Source organism: Chlorocebus sabaeus, chromosome 14 (genome assembly GCF_047675955.1).
Source record: "Chlorocebus sabaeus isolate Y175 chromosome 14, mChlSab1.0.hap1, whole genome shotgun sequence".
Lineage (NCBI taxonomy): Eukaryota > Metazoa > Chordata > Mammalia > Primates > Cercopithecidae > Chlorocebus > Chlorocebus sabaeus.
In genome coordinates, this window is record NC_132917.1 from 26,692,327 (window position 1) to 26,714,968 (window position 22,642).

A 22,642-nucleotide genomic window follows, 5' to 3' on the forward strand; every position below is an offset into this window, starting at 1 on the left:
AAGGCGCTATGCTGAGAAGAAAAAAAGCCAGTCTCAAAAGGTTACTATATGATTTCATGTATATAACATTGACAAAATGACAAAATTATAGAGTGATGGGGAACAGATCTTTGGTGGCCAGGGGTTAGGGTTGGGAGGAGGGCACAGCTATAAATGGGTAGCATGAGGGAGTTTCTTTGAGATTATAGAACAGGTCTGTATTCTGGTAGGGTGGTGATTACATGAATCCATCCATGTGATAAAACTTCATGGAGTATATGACAAAAAAAGAGTGCGTGTAAAAACTGATGAAATCCAAATAAGGTCTATAGTTTATTTACAAATGTGCCAATGTGGATTTCCTGGTTTTAATAATTGTTACATAAGATGTTACTGGGGGAAACTGGATGAAGAGACATGAAATACATGGGAATTATTTGTTCTGTTTTGCAACTGTGAGTCTAAAATCATTTCAAAATAAAAAAGTTTACCAAAAATTGGAGGGACTCTCTTGGGAATCTCTTCAGTTTTTACTAGAAAAGATAATATAGAATAAAGCCTCTGCAGAATTATAAATTGAATGCAGTTTCTAAGCACTGTAATTTCATTTGTTGTAATTTTGATTTGGAAATTATTTTAAATATAGTATTAGCAATATTTTGTGTTTTTGACTAAAATACTGTATACCTGAAAAGAAAATCCTTTGGAGAGTTTCCCTTCCAGATAAAATAACTCCTTAACCATGGCGTATGGAGCTACTGGTGATGTGGCTTTCGTCTGCCTTTTTAACCAAATCTCCTTCTGCTCCAACATGACTCTGGGATGAGCTACTTGCAGTCCTTTCCCTCCTCCCCATGCATTCCCCTTTCCTCTTAACTCTTATCTTCCTGATGAGTTTCTCCTTCAAGACCCAGTTCAAACCATGCTTCCTTTACAAAGCTTTCCCTGATGCAGGAAGCAGAGTTGCTCCAACAGCTCCTGTATCTGGAGTTGGAGCGTAATGTGTTGCCCTTTGGTTATTTTGTTCAGTTGTCTAGCTCTCACCTAAGTTCATGAATTTCTCGAGGGCCCAGAGTGGGTTCATTTGTTCCTATAGGTCCTGTGCTGGCACAGGGGCTGGCACACAGCATTGGGTGCTGAAGCACACACTCCACAAATGGTGATGAGTGAGTGAGTGAATCTGAGGCTCTGCAGTGTCCTTAGAAAGCAATTTTGTCTATTCTTCCTGCCTTAATACAGTAATTTCCCACAAAACCAAACATTTAAAAGGGCTCTGATTAACCACAGTTAAACAAAGTTAATCAATATGTACAATATTATTTTCCAAACATTCAACTTAGTTAAGACTTTATTATATAAACATACTTCCCATCTTGCTTTTCATTTGTGATACAACGTTGTGAGTAGCTGGAGAAAGATCATGAGTCGCACTCATGGGTCTTCTTGGACAGATAAGATCTAGAACTTGAGGGTAGGATGTGGAGTCTGAAGGGGGATGGGTGGGATATTGAGATAAGGAGCACAAGCCTACGTTTAATCTATATTTCTTTTCTTTTTTTTTTTTCTTTCTGAGATGGAGTTTCGCTCTTTGTTGGCCAGGCTGGAGTACAGTGGCGCGATGTCGACTCACTGCAACCTCCGCCTCCGGGGTTCAAGCCATTCTCCTATCTCAGCCTTGCAAGTAGCTGGGATTACAGGTACATGTCACCATGCCCAGCTAATTTTTGTATTTTTAGTGGAGATGGGGTTTCACCATGTTGGCCAGGCTGGTCTCAAACTCCTGACCTCAGGTGATCCACCTTGGCCTCCCAAAAGTGCTGGGATTACAGGCATGAGCCACAGCACCTGACCTAATCTATATTTCATTTCAAATTTTAACTGAAAGAACCAAGATGCTCTCCACCCTGCAGGCAGTCACTCACTATCTACCCGAAGTGCTGCAGCAAACACACATGGCTGTGATGACAAATGCCTGATGTCCATCCCTCTCCAGCTTCCTTCTGGGCAAGTGATCGAGGACTCCACAATCATCTGCAGGTCTAGCTGCTGTCCCCCCACGCCAACAAAATGACTCAGAGTTTCATCATTTCTTATTGCACAATCTAATGACCATATCACCACCTCTGGTCTGGTAGCTTCATTAAACAGGGCAGATGACCTCCTCTTTGAAAGTGGCCCTCCCTTGGCTCCTGAGACATCGCCTTCTCTCCACCTCCTCTATTTTCATTGCGTCCCTAACATTCCTCCAGGACTGAGTCATTGGTCTTATGCCTTTTTTAAAAAAAAAAAGTAGGCCGGGCGCGGTGGCTCAAGCCTGTAATCCCAGCACTTTGGGAGGCCGAGACGGGTGGATCACGAGGTCAGGAGATCAAGACCATCCTGGCTAACCTGGTGAAACCCCGTCTCTACTAAAAAACACAAAAAACTAGCTGGGCGCGGTGGCGAGCGCCTGTAGTCCTGGCTACTCGGGAGGCTGAGGCAGGAGAATGGCGTAAACCCGGGAGGCGGAGCTTGCAGTGAGCTGAGATCCGGCCACTGCACTCCAGCCTGGGCGACAGAGCGAGACTCCACCTCAAAAAAAAAAAAAAAGTAATAATAAATATGTTTCCCACGTCCAGAATTTCCCATTTTCTCTTCGCTGCTTTCTGGCATCCTGTCATCTTTAAAGGCCCAATTAGGTGCCACCTTCCTCCAGAAACCCTCTAACTGCTGATCCCCCTCTCATCTTTTTCATGTGCCTGGAATACTTAAAAGCCAAAGGTGCTTTCACTATTTAGCACGTCATATATTCTGCTTTGTGGCATCCCTTGTTATTTTAGAAATTACTCTTACCTCTTCAACCAAAGAAAGGCTCCTTAATAAAGACAAGACTCATGCCTTGAAATGATCCTATGTCCTCATGATGCCTCACTGGGTGTTGAGCACATTTTGTCAGTGGTCAGTAAGCACTTGCTGGTCAAGATGAAGGCTATGCTAGGCTGGGCTGGGTGGCTCATGCCTGTAATCCTAGCACTTTGGGAGGCTGAGGCAGGTGGATCACTTGAGGTCAGGAGTTCAAGACCAGCCTGGCCAACATAGTGAAACCTCATCTCTACTAAAAATACAAAAATTAGCTGGGTGTGGTGGCGCACACCTGTAATCCCAGCTATTCAGGAGGCTGAGGCAGGAGGATTGCTTGAACCAGGGAGATGTAGGTTGCAGTGAGCTGAGATCATGCCATTGTACTCCAGCCTGGGCAACAGAGCGCGACTCCATCTCAAAAAAAAAAAAAAAAAAAAAAGAGAGACAGAGGTTAAGGCAATGCTACAACGTCTTGAAAAAATAAGTATAAAGAAGAAAACTGGGCTAGGCGTGGTGGCTCATGCCTGTAATCTCAACACTTTGGGAGGCGGAGGCGGGTGGATCACAAAGTTAAGAGTTTGAGACCAGCCTGGCCAATATGGTGAAACCCTATCTCTATTAAGAATACAAAAATTTGTAATCCCTGTAATCCCAGCTACTCGGGAGGCTGAGGCAGAAGAATTGCTTGAACCTGGGAGGTGGAGGTTGCAGTGAGCCAAGATCGTGCCACTGCACTCCAGCCTGGGCAACAGAGCAAGACTCCGTCTCGGGGGGGAAAAAAAAAAGAAGAAGAAGAAAACCGGCCAGGCGCAGTGGCTCATGCCTGTAATCCCAGCACTTTGGGAGGCCGAGGCGGGCGGATCACAAGGTCAGGAGATCGAGACCAACCTGGCTAACTCGGTGAAACCCCGTCTCTAGTAAAAATACAAAAAGTTAGCCGGGCGTGGTGGCGGGAGCCTGTAGTCCCAGCTACTCGGGAGGCTGAGGCAGGAGAATGGCATGAACCCGGGAGGCAGAGCTTGCAGTGAGCCGAGATCGCGCCACTGCACTCCAGCCTGGGCAACAGAGCGAGCGAGACTCCGTCTCAAAAAAATAAAGAAGAAGAAAACCTCAGAAATTGCCTTTCCCTCCTCCTAATTCTCAAGGGGTGAAATCTGGGTAAGTCATCCTGCTCTAGAGCTGCGAAAAATCAAATCGTCCTTCCGGCCCCACCAGTGTGGCGGTGTGGAAAGAGCATGGGATTTGGGTTCAGTTGGCCGGGTTCAGCTCTGATCTTGCCAGTGGTTGATCTTGAACTTGGAAAAGTCACTGGAATCCTCAGCCTTCATTTCCTCATAAGCAAAATTGAGGTAATAAAGGCTTTCTGGAGCTGGATGCTGTAATCCACAAGAGTGGCATTTCTGGTGGGAATTTCAGGCACCATGGTAGGGCAGGAGAGAAGCTATCTGCAGGTCTGCTGGAAGCTCTCCAGTGCATGTCCCCACCGGGGTAGGGGCTGACTGTCTCCACGTAGGGTTAGTCTTACAGGACAGGCAGGTAGGGTAGAGTCTGAGGCCATGAGGAATGGCAGTCTACTGGAGAGGGCACACAGAGTTCAAACACACACTGAAACTTAGTTTGTCCTGGACATCTTCAGGTCGACTTTCTGGTGGAAAGGTTAAAGTAGAAATGACTGTGCCCTGTCAAAAGGGCACAGAAGTAAAACTGGGAGGATTTTGGGAGGGGACTGGATGTTGGGTGGAAGATACGAGAGCAGAGAAGAGGGGCCTGAGCCTGGGGTCCAGGGAAAGTAGGCTAAACAATTCACAGGATGCAGACATTTCAGAGAAGAGTGAGGATATATCACTTGGCCCTGGACAACAACTATAAGACAGTCCAAAAAGATATCGTTCCAAAGGAACATAAAGTGACATGGCTTGTATGTGTCCCCAGAGACATGGATGTGCTTTTGGAGCTTGAAGGATAATTAAGAAAACATCAGACCCACCAGGGCTGCTGCAAACATGACAGTTCCCTTCCCAACACGTCATGGCAGCTGCTGCAGCTCCTTTCCCTCTCTATCCTGAGGCTAGCCACAGATGGGCCAACAGCCCACCCCCAGAGCAGACCAAGTAGAGAGGTGCTCCCAGGAGTTACCAGGTTCCACCCTCGGAACCATCCTAAAATCCTATTCTGGGAAGTCCAGCAGCACCATGTTATATGCATTAGAGGAAGATTGTTTAAATCCCTTGCCAAGGTTCCCAAGGCTTCGTGCTGCATCTGTTTGCGTGTGGCCAGGGAGTGCAGCTAGCATTCTCCTCTCCTTCCTTCTCCATGCAGCCAACAGTACCGCCTTAGGGTCAACAAACAAGAAACAAAACCAGAAAACCACACTTTCTGAGTCCACCTGTCATCTGAACCCCCCAAACCCTAGTTTAACCTCTCCCATTCATTCATTCATTCATTCATTCAATATATAGGTACTGAGCAGCTATTGTGCACTGAGCCCTGAGCCAGTATTAATTGAGGAAAGAAATTGGCAACATCGCTCCAAAAGCACAGCTCTGTTTTTCTGCCTGGGGCAGCAGAGAGTGGATACCCGAGGCTGTCCCTGCTCTTTCCCTGCTCAGGACCCTGACCAGAGGGTCTGTGGCAATTGGGTCAGGGTGCAGGAAAGAAGACAGTGAGTCAGATATGTCCATGTCAGTGATCTTGCCTATCAGTAAAGTTGCTCAGCCCCCAAGGCAGGGCGATGGTGAACCTTTGGCTCCCGCCAGCAGTACCCATTATCCTCTCAACAGCCCCATGCTCAATCATACCGTCATTCTGCTGCTTCATGAAAACTGAGGCTTGGATACCTTCGTCTACTTGCTTGTGTCTCACAGGCAGCAAATGGCAAAGCCTGCAGCCAAGTCACACTGTCTACCTTCTGCTGAGAGCCTTGGATTGCTGGGTGACTCCATGGACATTTGTTGACCTAAAAAGTAGGTGTTTGAGGAACTGAAAGATCTCCAGCAAAGAACCTTTAGAAAGAAAAGATTGCCTTTCTATCTGCCCACCTAGATGAACTCTACTAAAATTGATTGATTTTAGCGATGAGAAATTGTTTACTATACTGCAGTGTTTCCATTAACCCTCGAAGTTATGGTCAGATAGAGTAACCTAGCCAGAACCTCCCCCAAGGACTCCTTCCCTGGCTAGCAGCTACAGGGATGTGGCACCATTATCCCAACCAGCCTGGGAAGAGCCTTGGTAAGAGTTCAGATCTCGCCGGGTGCGGTGGCTCATGCCTGTAATCCCAGCACTTTGGGAGGCCGAGACGGGCGGATCACAAGGTCAGGAGATCGAGACCATCCTGGCTAACACGGTGAAACCCCATCTGTACTAAAAATACAAAAAATTAGCTGGGCGTGGTGGCAGGCGCCTGTAGTCCCAGCTTCTCGGGAGGCTGAGGCAGGAGAATGGCGTTACCCGGGAGGCAGAGCTTGCAGTGAGCCGAGATCGTGCCACTGCACTCTAGCCTGGGCGACAGAGCGAGACTCCGTCTCAAAAAAAAAAAAAGTTCAGATCAGTATTCAGCAGGACATGTCCAGGACCTAGGTGGCTGGAACTTCAGTAGGTATCAGGGTCTTAGAGTTGTGACCTAAAAATGTTGTGAGAACAAAATCCTGGAGGAGTTTCTGTCCCTACCTGAACCCACAGCCGTCCAGATCCCTGTCCTGGATCTATGGGAAGGGGTGCATGCTGGGCTCCTGGCCAACCCTGCAACTACTCCACTTGCCCCATCTCTGCATTGACTAATCCAGCTTTGAAAGGCTGAGCCTCTCGATGAGTCAGGTCCTTGCTCAGCCATAAGAAGAAGGTGATTGGCCGGGTCTGCCAGGGCTTTGTGACCCGCTGGCTGGCTCCCCAGCCCCTCAGAACCCCTCAGCCCCACCTGCACATACTGCCTCCATGCAAGCCTAGAATAACCTGGATGTGTGACTTACGGGGGTAGGGGTAGCAATTTTGCAGATTTTCCAAACAGGTGACTTCAGCCCCCTGGGCCTGGGCAGGAAGGGGTAGCCCAGTGACAATGGGCATAGCCCCACTTCAGGAACCGGAAACGTGTTGGCTGGCTCTGCGGAGTTCTCTCTCTTCTGATCCCACAGCGTCTGTTCCAGTTGTCTTGGCCGGTAGGATGGCGTCTACAAAGCAGGCTATGTGGGAGTTGGGGAGGGATTGTGGTCAGAGCCCAGCTTTGGGAAGCCCATGTGGCTGTCTCAAGGCAAAGCGGCAGAGAAAAGTTCCGTAGTCTGTCTCCCTTCTGGACTGGCCATTCTGTGGTCTCAGAGACCAGAAGCTGGCTGCGTGTCAGGCACCTACTCCTCAAACAAATGCCCTTAGATTCTTACTGTCTATCCCCTTGATGCTGACAGCACTTGCCAAATACATACTGAATGTCAGGCTCTGTGCTCAGCACTGTGTACACATGGCTCACTTAATCCTCATAACTGTTCTGTGAGGTGAGAGCTGTCACTGTCCCCATTTTATAGATGAGGAAACTGAGACCTAAAGTCAAGTCAAACAGCTAGGAAATGGTACAGTTAGGATTTGAACCCACGTGATGTGCCTGGAGATCCAGTGTTCTTAAGCACTACCTTTTTGGAGCTTGCTGGAGGCATGCTGGCCACCTTCTTCAGGACTGATAGACCTGGTGTGTCTTTCATAGCCATGCTGGGCAGAGGGTGGAGGCCTGGAAACTGCAGGGAGTTCTTTCAGGGACCAGCCAGAACAGGGCTAAACTTGAGGTAAAAGGAGATCTAGAGAATTAGAGAAGACTGAGGGCCCCTAAATTACCCTTAAGACATATTTGTGGAAGATAGACTTAAAAACAAAAAGCCAAAATTAGATTTAGGCTGGTGATAAGGTCATTAAATAATAGAATGTGAAATTTCAGTTATGCAGCCTTATTGGCCATCTTTATGATTTAAGAATATAAGTGCCTAGATCTAAGTGCAGTCCTAATTGCCTGGGAAGGAAGAAGATGGTCTCTAGAAACCCTTCTGACCATGGGTTAGTGGGATTTGGTTTTGATGACCATTTTTAAGGCCTCAGTCTGCAGAATGACCAGCAGCTTCCCCTTCCACAGTGAGAGCTGTAATTGCCTTTCCTAGTTGCCGGTGAATGCACCATGAACCTTATAGTCCTAGTATCAGAAATGACTCAGCAAAATCACCAGATTAAACCTCCTCAACTTTTCTTGCCCTTGACTGCATTCCTGATAGCAGAGCAGGCATTCCCCAAGGCCACGTTGTCGGTCTGATCCTCGAATGTGGATCTGCCTGGATGGTGACATGCCACAGTCCAATCAGGGTCTGTTTCTCCTAACAGTCACGTGTGCCAAAGATCATGGTAGAAACATGTGGAGGGAGTTGGAAGACACTGCTACTACATCTCTTGGGACAGAGCCTGCCCACTCCGAGTGGCTACCTACCATTCACTCTGGGGAGGTGAAGGAGCTCTTGGGAACAAGTGCGTTATTAAGAGTTTCATCAGGTTATGTCTTTGCTGTAATTGGAGGCAGCTGGTCCACTTAGACCCTGATGCTTGGGCAAATACTTTATACACCTCTGCCCCCAGCAGCTGGTCTGGTGTGAGTCCAGGTCCAAGTCAACCCCCAGTGCAATCAGAAGTTGGACCTGTTTGGTGAGTTCAATCTGTGGTTTTGGGGGATACGGAGGCTGGCTCAGTTCAGTCCAGAATCTTAGAACAGCCCCAATGCTCCAGGCCCCTCAGCCAGCCCAGCTCTTAGAGGCTCCCAATTTGAGCTCTAAATTGAGCTCTGGAAAGGGGGGTTGGAGGATGAGGGATACATTTAAAGGAGTTTTTGCTCAGGACCTGGGTGCCACCTGCTGGCCATGTTTAGTTCTATTTACAGAGCCAAAGCTAGGAGAGGAAAATTAAAAGGGCATCCCGCCCTCCCCAGTGTGATGAGGGGTAAGGAAACAAGGAGGCTGATTCTTCATGCTGCCCTAGCAAATGCAGCAGAGAATTCCTGCAGAGACCCCTGGGTGCCCTGGATGAGTCCTCCTGAGCCAAATGGACCCCCACTAGGGCAGAGTGTAGCCCCAGTTGAGAGGACCTGAGTGAATCCTGAGTGGGGACTGAGGCTCTGTTCCTGCTACTAGCTACCTGCTTCCCCAGAAGCCCCATAGTGGGTAACAGCATGATTCATTGCTGGGCCCTGAAAGGAGCCATTTTTTCCAGCTTCCTTCGCACAGGCACTGCTGCACTCATGGGACCCTAGAGTCAGACCAAAGGTGGGGAAAATACCCTCCCGTCATCAGGCATTGACAAAACTGGGTCAATGCTGAGAAGACCTGGTCATTTTTCAAGTAGCTATGTGGCTCTTAGTGACTCTTAGAAGCCCTAAAAGCAAGGCCTTTAGTTGCGTTCTAAACTCTAGGGAAACTGGAGATTTTCCCTGTGTACCAAGGACTGGCTAGCATTTTCCCCCCAGATAAGTGGCGGAACATCCCAACATTCCAGCCTTTGCCATTGCAACAAAAGCCAGTAAATCCCGGCTAAGTATGCATATCAAATGAAGGCTGTGGTTCTCATATGTGGGTGTACACCAGAATCACCTGGGGTATTCTTTAACATTATGTGTATATATGTGTGTGTGTGTGTAAAATATGTGCATATAACATGTAATGTATATATAATATGTTTTATACACACACACTTGGGCTACACTCTAGCCTCTTGAAGTCTCTGCAGGAGAAGCCGGTGGACTCTCCTAGTAAAGAACCTCTGCAATGCATGGAGGAGGCCTGAACCATTAGCAGGTCCAATCCTGTGGAACCAGGAAAGCTGCCCTCAGGCTGGAAGACCCTTGAGGCTCAAACAATTTCAGTCAAAAACTGGAGGATATGTTTGGACTAAGACCATTGCCTTTCCTTTTCTTCAGTAGTCAGTCCTTGAAATTCAGATACTTTAAACAAAACAGAATCCCTAAAGTGACTCGGGAACTCCCAGGACCAACCTAAGACTACTTCTTGCCCCCAGAACCACCCCAAACCAGACCAGCCCCTCTGAGGCCTGTCAGCCACAGCTGGCCCAGAATCACTCTGCCCCAGGGGCCTCATAAGGAAAGGAGTCTCTGAGCCTGTGGAACGCTCTTGCAGAGTCATTCTGGACAGTTCCCGGAATAGCTGGTGCCTTCTGTACCAGCTCTTGGCCGTCCTCTTCATCCTCCCTGGGGACCTGGCAGAGTCTGACCACTCTGGCCCTGGGGCCATTCACATCCATCTCTCTACCTCTGCGTGCCCTCCCCTTCCCGCTTCCTGTGGCACTTGCTGTTTCCAGCACACTTTTGGGCATTTGGTTATACTGTTCTCATGGGTGCATTACTCTCCGCAATAAGATTATGAACTCCTTGAGGACAGGGGCAAATCTTCTCAATTTATTGCAGTTCACAACCTAATAATACTCATCAAAATTAGATGCCCTTTCCTTGACCCTACCCACTCTGCCCCTTCGGCAAGCTTAGCGTCCATCCATCCATCCATCCACTCCTCCTCCTGTTACTTTAGGTGCGTCCTGAGAACTGGGAAACACTCCCCTAACTCCGGTCTGCAATTCCACTCCACCAAGATGGTTAGGCAGTTATTATCCACCAAGAACTGGCGTGGAACCCGAAAGTGAATGGAACACAACCTGGCCATTGAAGGGCTTACAGTCAGGTGGAAGGGGCAGGCACACAATAATTTTTTTTTTTTTTTTTTTTTTGAGACAGAGTCTGGCTCTGTCACCCAGGCTGGAGTGCAGTGGCATGATCTTGGCTCACAGCAACCTCCACCTCCGGGTTCAAGCAATTCTCCTGCCTCAGCCTCCCTAGTAGCTAGGATTACACCCTGGCTAATTTTTGTATTTTTAGTAGAGATGGGGTTTTGCCATGTTGGCCAGGCTTGTCTCGAACTCCTGGCTTAGGTGATCGGCCCCCCTCAGCCTCCCAAAGTGCTGGCATTACAGGCATGAGCCACCACACCAGGTCTTACACACATGATTTCAAGAGACCGTGTGGGATGCCATGAAGAGCCATGCCCAGGGTGCTGTAGGATCACAGGCATATGGCCTCCCACAGAGGGGTCAGAGAAAGTCTCCTGGAGCTAAAGTAGAGTCCTGAGGCTGAAGCCGGTGGAGGGGGGATGGCGGGGGAATGGCAGGGGGACCCAGGCCAGAAGGTGATGAGACACGATTTAGAAAGAGGAGAGGACACAAGGCATCACTCAATTGTTCAGCGTTACTGAATGTCTTGCCTGTGACAGGCCTGGATACCCCACTCTTGGCTTCAAGGCACTTCCGACACGGGGCACAGGCATTTAAAAGTCCAGTGGTAAGCGCAAGGGCCAAGATGCAGGGCAGTGGGCGCGGAGCCGTTGTGGAGGAGGAGACTCAAATGCAGTCAGCATTACCCTCGGAAAGCTCTGAAATTGCCAGGTCCTGAGTCTTTAGGAGCTCCCATGACAATAATTCATTTCTGTTTCTCTTGGTTTTTTGGCCCCACCTGGCCTCCCTTTGCTGGGCAATGAAGGACAAGGTTTATTTATCAAAGGAGGAAGAACTAGGAATAAAGAAGAGGGTTTTCTCTCATGATTTTTCTTCAAAGCATTCATTTAAGTTAAACGTGCTCCGTCCTATGTGCCTGGGGTCAGGGGTGGGAACGTGAGGGGCACACAGTCTGCGGATGCCTTGCTGAGCCTCCCTCTGTAAAGCAGTACTGCTCAAAACAGGACCGTGCCTGCAGATCCTCCGGGCATCTTGGTCAAAGGCAGTTTCTCATTTAGTAGGTCTGGGGGAGGGCAAGAGAATTGGAATTTTTAACTGGCTGATCCCCATAGAGCCCCAGTGCTGCAGGTCTGGGGCCACAGCTGAGAACCATGGAGCAGAGAATGAACTTTCGGGTGGGGACAGCATTCCAGACAGAGGGTGAGTAGGAAGCTGCCTGTGGCTCCTCACTGGGGGAGCAAAGTGGGAGATAAGGCTGAAGAGGTGGGGTCCCCTTATGAGTTTGATAAGTGGTCGGGAGGAGTCACATGATAACAGCAGATGCCTGCAACAGATAGGGAAATATTCTTCCTGTAAGAATATAGGGTGTGTAAGATGTATTCTTATTTCACAGAGACACTCTACATATTAAACCTGGAGAAATATTCTTCGCTCACTCCAGAAACACATGTCCTCACAATTCTCAGAAAACACAGTCCTTTTGACCTATCTTGTTTCTCCATTTCTGATAAAGAACTGATTACAAGAATTATGTCCTCCTTTTCTTAACAGTGCAAGTCAGTTAGCAGCAGCAACTGAGCCCTGGCCTCTGTGGGGTGGGAAGGAGGCTCACTGCTGGCTCCACGCCAAATGCTGGTTTCAGTGTGGGAGCATAGGGTCAGAGTGGCCAAAAGAAGCCAGAAATCCCAAGTTGTTAAACATCTCAACTTCAAAATATTGGGCACTAATTCAAAACTGTTTCCAACACTATGAGTGCTAAACAGTTTAAGTCTGCAAGGCAAATTCGGCCAAGGAGTGTCTCTTTTACGACTGCTGGCTGAAAGGACTTCAAGTGGGGGAGGGGAGTGACCAGGCCTGCTTTTAGCTAGATTCTGATGACAGCAGTGTCAAGGATGGATTAGGAGGAGGGGGAGACTAAAGGCTAGAAGGCCTTTTAGGAGGCTCCTGCCAGCCTGGGCTAGAGAGAAAATACAGTCAGCCCTCCACATCTGTGGGTTCCACATCTGTGGATTCAGTCAAATACCAATCAAAAATATTCAGGAAATAAAAAGGATTGTTGCATCGCCTACAGACTTTTTTTTCGTGTCATGATTTCCTAAACAATACAGTATAACAACTATTTACATCGAAGTGACATGGTAGTAGGTATTATAAGTAATCTAGAGAGGATTTAAATCATACAGAAGGGTTGTGTAGGTTAACTGTAAATACTACATCATTTTATATAAGGGACTTGACTGTGCATTGACTTTGGTACATGGGGATGTTCTGGAACAAATTCCCTCATGAATACCAAGGGACAACGGTATGCATAAATCCTGAAGGTAAGCAGAACAGGGTGGATTGGGGGGGGGGGGTTCCAGGACTTGAGGAATGATAATTAATAGGTCCATGAGGGAGAGTAGGCTGTCTGAGATGACCCCGCAGCTTTCTAAGGTGGTGATTGATGGCTGGTGGTGACATTCACTGGGATAATGAATACAGGAGCCAGAAGCATATTCTAAGAGAAGGTTGTGGACAAGCAGAATTTAGATGCGTCTGCGTCAGCCACAGGAATATGGAATCTGAAGTCAGAACAGAGGCAAAGGTTAGCTGGCTTTCTAAAACACAAATCTGGTCAGGTTACTGTCTGCTTGAACCCTCTAATGGTTTCCCGTCATCCAAACAGAAAGTCCAGATTCCTCCTCCTGGTAAACAAGGCCCTGGCAACCTGTCCCTGCCAACCTCATTGTGCCACACCCCAACAGAAAAATCTGCTCCCTGGGCCTGCTCCACAACTCAGAGTGCCCAGAATAAGCTCTGCCTTTGTTCTTGCTGGACCCTGTTCCAGAACATCCCCCCATACCAAAGTCAAATACCTTCCACCCATCCCTTTTTATGTCTGGAAAATTCCTATTCTTTTCAGGCTCCAACATCTCTTTTCTGAAGCCTTTGCTGACCCTGCCCAGCAGATACACTTACGCCCTTCTTTGTGCTGTCCCTGAACATTTATGTGCCTGTTTCACTGCCCCATCGCTCCCTACTGAGGGGATCTGGCTGTCTGTAAATGCCTCAAGGCAGAGGCCATATCTTAATTAACTTGGAATTACTGGCTCCTGGCGCACATCTAGCATATAGTAGATGCTCATGAAATGTCTAAGGAATAAAGACCCTCCCTCTGGGGGTAAACTGCGAGGGCAATCTGGAGGGAATGTTTCTTACTTCCCAGGATCATACAGCCCGTGTCTCGTGACAGCTAAGGAGCTGCATGAGGCCCCAGTGCTGACCTCACCATTTTTCTTGCTTTCCAGCTGGGGTATGGCCGTCAATGTGTACTCCACATCTGTGACCAGTGAAAATCTGAGTCGCCATGATATGCTTGCATGGGTCAACGACTCCCTGCACCTGAACTATACCAAGATAGAACAGCTCTGTTCAGGTAGGAGGCTGGGAATATGGGAAGTGGCCCTGCCGGAAGGAAAGGAAAGAAAGGTCAGAAGGCAGAGCAGCCATGGCAGGGAATATACAGTCATGCATGGCTGAATGACTGATGTGCCCAGAGAAATGCATCCTTAGGCGATGCTGTTGTTGTGTGAACATCACAGAGTGTATTTACACAAACCTGGATGGTGTAACCTACTACATACCTAGGCTATATGGTATAGCCTACTACTCCTAGGCTAAAAACAAGCACAGCATGTTTCTGTACTAAATACGGCAGACAGTTTTAACACATGGTAAGTATTTGCACATCTAAACACACCTAAACATAGAAAAGGTACAATAAAAAGATGGTATTATAATCCTATGGGATCACCATCATATATGTGGTTCATCGCTGACTAAACCATCATTATGCAGCCCATGACTGTAGCTTGTGATTAGACTAAGGAGGAGAGCTGGAGGCCCTGAACCAGTCAGACTATCTGGAGCTGAAGTCAAGAAATGGAAGCAGGGAAAGAGAAGAGCAGGAGAGGCACCGTGAAGGACTGCAGGGAAAGGAGGAGCGGGGAGCTGAGAGCCAGGATGGCGGCAGAGCCACAAGTCTGACTTCATCTCTCTGGGTCCAGCTCTCAGCTCTTCTGGTGGTGCAACCTTGGGCAATTCACTCTGCTGCCTTAGGCCTCAGTTTTCCCATCCATAAGATGGAGACAATATCACCAAGTAACTAGAGTTGCTATTGGGATTACCCTACCTACATGCAGTGTGTGATGTGGTGCTGGTACATAATGTGCATCAATAAATAGTCATCGCTCTTCTTCATGGAAAGCTGGGGGGATTCTGGCCATGTCTATCCTGAAAGTAGGATTGGCCCCAGCCTCAGAACAAGGAGAGAGAAGAGGAGATGGGGTTTGGGGAAGTGAGAGAGCAGCCCACAGAAGGAGAGCAGCGAGAACCCTCAGCCAGCTGTCCTTCTCCACAGGGGCAGCCTACTGCCAGTTCATGGACATGCTCTTCCCTGGCTGTGTGCACTTGAGGAAAGTGAAGTTCCAGGCCAAACTAGAGCATGAATACATCCACAACTTCAAGGTGCTGCAAGCAGCTTTCAAGAAGATGGGTGTTGACAAAGTAGGTGCCTGCGCTCCGGGGAGGGGCCCGAGGAGCAGTGTGACCCTGGGGAAGAAGAGGACCCATCAGCCCGGGCAACTGGGGCTCCTGGGGTCATTCCAGTGCTCGCGCCTCCCTCCACCTCCCAACTCTCCAGAGGGAATTTTTCCCCTTTTCAAGGCACAATGGAAAAGCCCACAACACTTGCCATCCCATCATGACAACAGTCCTTTCCCTTCCTCTTCTCTGGACCCTGCCCACCCTAACACTGAGCTCTGTGTACCGCTCCTGTGAAGTTCCACCTCTCTCTGTCTCTGTAGGGCCCAAGAAAGTGTCTTTGCTCACTCTCCTGCCTCGGTGGCTGCAGACCCCCAGCCCACACGCAGGCAGTAGAGCCGAGGGACGCCTCCCCACACAGTTCTTCCACACGGTGCCTGTAGAGAAGGGATGCCTCTGGATCTGTGACCAGGGCCTGCCAGCCTACCTGTCTGCTGTGGTGCCGTGGGAGGGGGGCAAGTGGAGAAGGTGGAGGATGCTGCAGCCCAGGGGCTGGCTTTCCTGAGAGCAGTGGCCCTCAGCAGAGAAAGGCGGCCCTACAGCAGCAGGTGGCTAAAGTACTCTGCTTATGTGGTCTATTTCAGATCATTCCTGTAGAGAAATTAGTGAAAGGAAAATTCCAAGATAATTTTGAGTTTATTCAGTGGTTTAAGAAATTCTTTGACGCAAACTATGATGGAAAGGATTACAACCCTCTGCTGGCGCGGCAGGGCCAGGACGTAGCGCCACCTCCTAACCCAGGTGATCAGATCTTCAACAAATCCAAGAAACTCATTGGCACAGCAGGTAACGTGCCCGAGCCGGGGGAGGGAGCATGGGGGGCCGGGCCGGCAGGCCTCTACAGCCAGGAATGCCCCCTGGGCCACGGCCCGGCCCTGCCAGCCTGGAGGAGACTTGTTATCACGGAGTTCGGATGACGCCGCCTGCTGGCCGCTTAGACCGGGGGAGTGAAAGTAGTGGGTGAGAGAGCTCCACAAATTGCTCCAAGAGGAGAGCCACCAGCACCAGCCATGGTGGCAGCTAGGGTAGGAGGCCCAAGACACTTTGTTTCGTAGCACGAGCTAACTTGTTTGCCTCAAGATGGTGGGGCAGCAAGGTGACTTGGTTTCTCCATCCAGGTGCATTCAGGCCAAGAGCCTGGTGCCAGCACCACAGCCCCTTCTTGCCCCCTGCCCACTGGATGGCCAGGGCAGGAGTTACCAAGCTGGATCACACCTTCCCCCACTCCAAAGGCCCAACAGTCCTAAGTCCTCGAAAGATGAGTCTCTAGAAATGAGGCTTTGTCTGAGTCCTGGAGGGGAAGGGAGAGAAGCAATAGGGCCTTTGGGAAGCAGCAGCGTTGGGAGGGGAAGGGAGAGAAGCAGCCCCAGCCCGCGTCGGACCCCGTCATAGCAGAGCCACCTCCTCTGTCTGCACTGCCGTTCTGCCTGGGCCTGCCCCACTCGCCCGCCTGCTTGCTTCGCACTAGAAACAGCCCACTCTGTCTAGGGAGGTGCAGTCACTAGTGAGCAGTTCGCCACGGCATGCTGGCTGCGCTGGGGAGGAGCTGGGGTCCCTGATTTGGCCACCGCTGTGCAGATACCTGGTCCAGCCCAGCAGAGGGCAATAGAGCCCATCCTGACATAGGGCCCCGGGAGGGACAGCCACCCAGAGACGATGGCTTTGGGCTGGGGCTTCTGTTAGGAAAGGCCCTGTGCCAGCTGCCTTTCCTCTAGCTATCAGTACGAGAGGGACCCGAACCGTTCCAACTCCGCTTCCCCAAATTTGCTGTCCTAATTTCTCTCCTCTATCCCTCAGGCCAGCTCTCTCCCGGCCCCAACACCTCATACCTTCTTTAGTTCCCTATAGTTTCTGCTCTCCCAGGCTTGCCAAACGGCTGCCCAGCTGCTGGAGTGTCCATGTGGCCAAGGCTCGGGGCCTAGCTGTAGATGGCCTTCCTGGGGTGGGGGCATGGGGGTGAGAGTGCCTGCCTGTCGCATGGGCCTGCCCCCGCAGTCCTCACACCAGGCTGTCTCCTGCCACGTGTGCTGTGGGCTCACGTGGACTCACCTGACTCTTTTCCTCTGGGCAGTTCCACAGAGGACGTCCCCCACAGGCCCAAAAAACATGCAGACCTCTGGCCGGCTGAGCAACGTGGCCCCCCCCTGCATTCTCCGGAAGAATCCTCCATCAGCCCGAAATGGTGGCCATGAGACTGATGCCCAAATTCTTGAACTCAACCAACAGGTGAGTGGGATGGGTAAGGGTAGCTGAGATAGCCCTGTCACCAAAGCCAGGCCCTTGGGGTGTCTGCAGGGACAAGAAAGGGCAGGCAGGGGAGCCTGAGGTGGGGACCTCTGACTTGACACCACTTTGTCCCCAAGCAGCTGGTGGACTTGAAGCTGACAGTGGATGGGCTGGAGAAGGAACGTGACTTCTACTTCAGCAAACTTCGTGACATCGAGCTCATCTGCCAGGAGCATGAAAGTGAAAACAGCCCTGTTATCTCAGGCATCATTGGCATCCTCTATGCAACGGAGGTGAGCACTCCCAGGCCCCTTGGGCACTCCCCAGTCTGGCCTGGCCCTAAGACCAGAAGTGTGATAGGGCCAGAAGGGACCGTGGAGAAAATTTACTGATGAGAGAGAGGTAAAGTTACTAGCCCAGGGTCACCCATTAGCAGGGCTCCCAGGCTCTCGACCCCTTGCTCTTCAGCTGCCTACAGAACCTGAGAAGCCCTGACTGGCCTGCCTGGCCCACCACTTTCCTCTCCTTCCCACCCTCCAGGAAGGATTTGCACCCCCTGAGGACGATGAGATTGAAGAGCATCAACAAGAAGACCAGGACGAATACTGAGGGCGGCCGCAGCCCTGGCTGACTGCACGGCTTCCCCATGCCTCCCTCCCTGCTCCACTCCCACATTATAGTCCTTTCCTAACATGGTCGGCCGGGTGCTTTGTGTCAGTGCCGCAGCACTGGGGAGCCAGACGAGCGGGGCTTGGGGGCATGGGGCCAGAAAGCAGGCAGAAGCCCGTCCTGGGTGGCGCTGGCCCAGTTGGCGGGACCCCTGTCCACACCCACCCTATTTATTTCTGTTGTCTCTCTGTTGTGTCACCCAACATTTCCCAGGGTGCTGCTGCCACCCGCCCCAGCCAGCCACCTGCTCCCGACAGCCAGCAGCTGTGTATTTGACAAAGTCATTGGTATATTTTTACTTACTGGATTCTCCTTGCACTTTACCTGTTCTTTTCCAGAGCTGACAGCACGGGCTCGGGGCAGTGTGCCTGGCTTGGCTTCCCTTCCCCATGGCTGGGGGCTGGGGCTGGACTCACCCATTCTAATTTATTTTGTCTTTTGGCTTCTCAGTAACTGAGGGGAAGGCTGATGTCAGGAGAGGGAGAGGGGGCTGAGGAGGTAGTGCCGTAGGCCCAGGGGGTCAGGGAGAGGGAGGGGGGCATGTGAGGGATGGAAATGACCTCCTGGCACCAGGCTCACCCACCCAAGGCCCCCTGCCCCAGCACCGAAGCCCAGTGCTGCCCTGAGGCCCCCAGCCACTCCCTCCAGCAGCCTGGTTCACGACACAGACTCTGCCTGGACCCCATTGTCTGTCTGCTTCCCACCCGCCCTGCCCATCCCCTGCCCCTCAGGCACCAGCCTGCATATGTGTTCACTTTTATTTAAATAAACTTGTGCGGTAAAAGTCCACAGCTGCAGCACAGCCTCACTGTCACCCTCCCACAGGCCTGGAAACCACCACCAGCTCTGGGCTTGGAGCCCAGCTCCAGCCTAGCCCCAGTGCCCAACACTGGTGGTAGGGCTCTGAGGGCAGGCAGGGGCCCCAACCCCCCATCCCTGAGGAGGAACTAGGTCTGGACCCGTGGCCATGACAAGGGGCAGCTGGTGAAGCGGCTGTGGGACACCGTGACACCGTAGTGGCCTGGCCAAGAGGTTCTTCGTTTTAGTCTCCTTTGGGTCAGGGGAACTGCATGTCATTCCCCACCTGTCGTCAAAGCTCACACACCTCACCATAGTGATTCAGCTGAGGACAGGGGCTCACATGACAGAGAGAGCTGGGATGGCTACAAAGAACAAGCAGTTCTGAGTGCTGAAGCCCAGGATGGCAACGTCCAAGGGGTTCCTTCTGTAGAGCAGGCTCCAGTGGGAACAGGGAGCCAGGGGCCCTTCCACATTATCTACACAGCCCCAGTCCTGGCATGTGCCTGACAAAAGGCTACACTAACCAATGTCCCAGAAGCCCAGCAGAGACCAGGAGTGTGGAAATGAATGTGAGAGCCTTGGGGTCATCTAGACCAGCCCCCGGTTTACTGAGGAGGGATCAGAGGCCCACATGCATGACTCACTCGCCATGGCAGAAACCTGGGCTAGAACTCACACTTCTTCACTTGAGGTTCAGGGCTCATCCCCAAAGACCACTGAGGTTCTTCCAGCTGCAGGACAGTGCTGGTTTCCTCGCCACCCTGAGTATGGCCAACATGCAGCTGGGGCCGTGTCTCTTCTGTGGCTCCACCCCATGACCCCTTTCGAGACCACCACCATTTCTATCATGACATCAGGTTCAAGCCTTAAATAAGCAATTCATATCTGTTTATTCCTCAATCACCACCGCCCCTTTTGACTCCCACCCCCACATACATAGACACTTCTGCCTTATTCTATCTCTGTTCTCCTCCAGCAAGTTCCTTGCCTGCTTTTACTTATGATGATTTTAATTCCCTTGCCTAATTTTTAAAGGCTTTTCCCCATGATTACAGGTAGATACCATGAAAGGATAGGCCATTGTTCTGCATTGCTTTTCAGGCCGAGACCTCACCCTGAAGGTAAAGTGGGCGTGGGAGGCACTGTGTCCATATCACAATCCCCAGAATCTGTGAATATGTGGGTTACGTGGCAAAAGGGAATTAAGGCTGCCTGTGGGCCAGGCATGGTGGCTTACGCCTGTAATCCCAGCACTTTTGGAGGCCAAAGCAGGATTATCACTTGAGCCCAGGAGTTCAAGACTTCCCTGAGCAACATAGGGAAACACCATCTCTACAAAAAATAAAATTTGAAGGTTGTTGTGGCATGTGCCTGTAGTCCCGGCTACTCAGGAGGCTGAAGCAGGAGGATCACTTGAGCCCAGTTGTTGTCAAGGCTGCAGTGAGCCATGATTGCTCCACTGTACTCCAGCCTGGGCAACAGAGTGAAACGCTGTCTCAAAAAAAAAAAAGAAAGAAAGTTGCAGATGGAATTCAGGAAGCTAATCTGCTGACCTTAAAACAGGGAGAGTGTCCTGGTTTATCCAGGTGGGTCCAATGACATCACAAACATTTGTAAGGGTGGAAGCAGGAGGCAGAAAGGGTCAGAGTGGGCAGGATGTGGTGGCTCATGTCTGTAATCCTAGCATTTTGAGAGGCCAAGGCAGGAGGATCACTTGAGTGCAGGAGTTGGAGACCAGCCTGGACAACAGCGAGACCACATCTTTACAAAAAATAGAAAAATTAGCCGAGCATGGTACTATATGCCTGTAGTACCAGCTACTTGGGAGGCTGAGATGGAAGGATCACTTGAGCCCTGGAGGTCGAGGCTTCAGAGAGCCATAATCATGCCACTGCACTTCAGCCTGGACAACAGAGCAAGATCCTATCTCAAAACAAAAAAAAAAATAAAAGAGGTCAAAGTGATACAATGTGAGAGTGACTCACCTGCTGTTGTTGGCTTTGAAGACAGAAGGGAGCCATGAACTCAGGAATGCAGGTGGCCTCTAGAAGCTGGGCAAGACAAAGAAATGGATGCTCCCCAGAAGCCTCCAGAAAGGAACCCAGTCCTGCTGACACCTCAACTCTCACCCAGGGAGACCTGAGTTAGACTCCTGCCCTCCAGAACTGGAAGATAACACACTTGTTTTAAGCCACTAAGTTTGTGGCAATTTGTTTTAGCAGCAGTAGAAACGTAGTACAACGGGTAAAACAGTGCTTCAGTGAGCTCACCCTTCTGCTTACTCCCATACTAGACACCCATGTCGTCTTTGACCCAACATCTTTTGGGTCTTCAAACCCCATGGTGGGGCCTACCCAAGCCCACCTCCATGGCTAGTGTCTCTTCAAACACCCAGAGCTTAAGGATGTAAAGCCACTCCCTTCTCCCCACCTCTTCCTGGTACCTCATACTAAGTGCTTCTTTCCTCTAGAACACTAAGATGGTGAACTGTAATTTTTTGTTTGTACATTTGTCTCCCACACAGCCTTCAAGTTCCTTACAAGCAAGTGAGCTATATCTTCTAGCTCCACCTAGCACAGGGCCTGACACAGAGAAGGTGCTTAGAAAAGGTTGCTGGATAAGTAAATGCATGATTTATACGTCCTAGATGCCAAGTTAGAACTGGTAACTTACCAGACTATTCCAATGAAAGAGAGAGTCCCCCTCCCACCCTTCTGTGTGCCTCTGCCATGGGGCAGCCCCCTCATTTGCCTCAATGGAAAGTCAGTTCTGTTTCTCTTCCAAAAACAGGGTCTCTTCTGCGATCATACATGTGACACAGGAGGGGTCGAACAAAGAGAAGATATTGCTGTTGGTCTCCTGAGTACACCTAAACCAATGATCTGCAAAATGAATTGATTAGTGATCAGCTCAAATATGGTCCTTGCCAAAAGCACTGCATCTCAGAGCTACCTGATGGAAAGTCAGCCATGGTGAGGCCTAAAGGGGCTGGAGGACAGGTAGAAAGAGGCAGCAAGATATGCTCGTCTCCCACCCCCTGCCTTCCCCTACCAACATTTCACACAGCCCCATTTACCCTTCCAAAAGAGTGGATTATGCCACCCTCTCACTGGTCTCCCAGGGCCTGAAGGATAAAGTCCAGATTTCGCAGGCAAGTTCCTTGGCATATGGGCTCAGATCCCTTTCCAACCTTATATGAGGCTATTGTTGCATTGCTATAAAGAAACATCTAGACTGGGTAATTTATAAGAAGTTTAATTGGCTCAGTTCTGCAGGCTGTATAGGAAGCATAACGCTGACATCTGCTTCTAGGGAAGCCTCAGGCAGCTTACAATCATGGCGGAAGGCAAAGGGGGAGCAGGCACATCACATGGTAAAAGCGGGAGCGAGCAAGCGAGCGAGAGAGAGAGAGGTGCTGGGGAGGTGCCACACACTTTTAAATGACCAGATCTTATGAGAACTGGGATCCACCATGAGGGATCCACCACCATTATCCAAACACTTCCCACCAGGCCCCACTGCCAGCACTGCGGATTACAATTCAACATGAGATTTGGGCAGAGACAAAAATCCAAACTATCAAACCTCATCACCTCCAAAGTCCCATCAAGCATTGTCCCATTGAACTGCTTCCAGTTTACCAACCCTCTAGGCCTTTGTTTTACATCAACAGATCCACACAACTGGCATTTTCTCTCCACCCACCCTAATCCTCAGCCAGTGAAAATTCAATTTTGTTTTTTGTTGTTGTTGTTGTTGTTTTTTGGGGTTTGAGATGGAGTTTAGCTTT

At 50.2% G+C, this 22,642-nt stretch overlaps 1 protein-coding gene across 4 annotated transcripts in view; it reads left to right on the top strand.

Moving 5' to 3' along the window:
- Window positions 1-18,840, top strand: part of MAPRE3 (microtubule associated protein RP/EB family member 3) — a 57,497-nt gene extending 38,657 nt beyond the window's left edge. Inside the window, exons 1-7 of one of the 4 annotated variants that reach the window (XM_007971188.3) lie at window positions 6,709-6,974; window positions 13,863-13,990; window positions 14,975-15,120; window positions 15,741-15,897; window positions 17,228-17,382; window positions 17,523-17,675; window positions 17,923-18,840. In XM_007971188.3, coding sequence (XP_007969379.1) covers window positions 13,870-13,990; window positions 14,975-15,120; window positions 15,741-15,897; window positions 17,228-17,382; window positions 17,523-17,675; window positions 17,923-17,991 — 801 coding nt within the window. In that variant the 5' untranslated portion in view covers window positions 6,709-6,974; window positions 13,863-13,869 and the 3' untranslated portion in view covers window positions 17,992-18,840. Of the gene's footprint in view, window positions 1-6,708; window positions 6,975-13,862; window positions 13,991-14,974; window positions 15,121-15,740; window positions 15,943-17,227; window positions 17,383-17,522; window positions 17,676-17,922 lie in introns of those variants that run through there. The other 3 variants (XM_007971187.3, XM_038006681.2, XM_038006682.2) reach the window with 3 other exon arrangements.
- The last annotated feature ends 3,802 nt before the right edge of the window (window positions 18,841-22,642 follow it).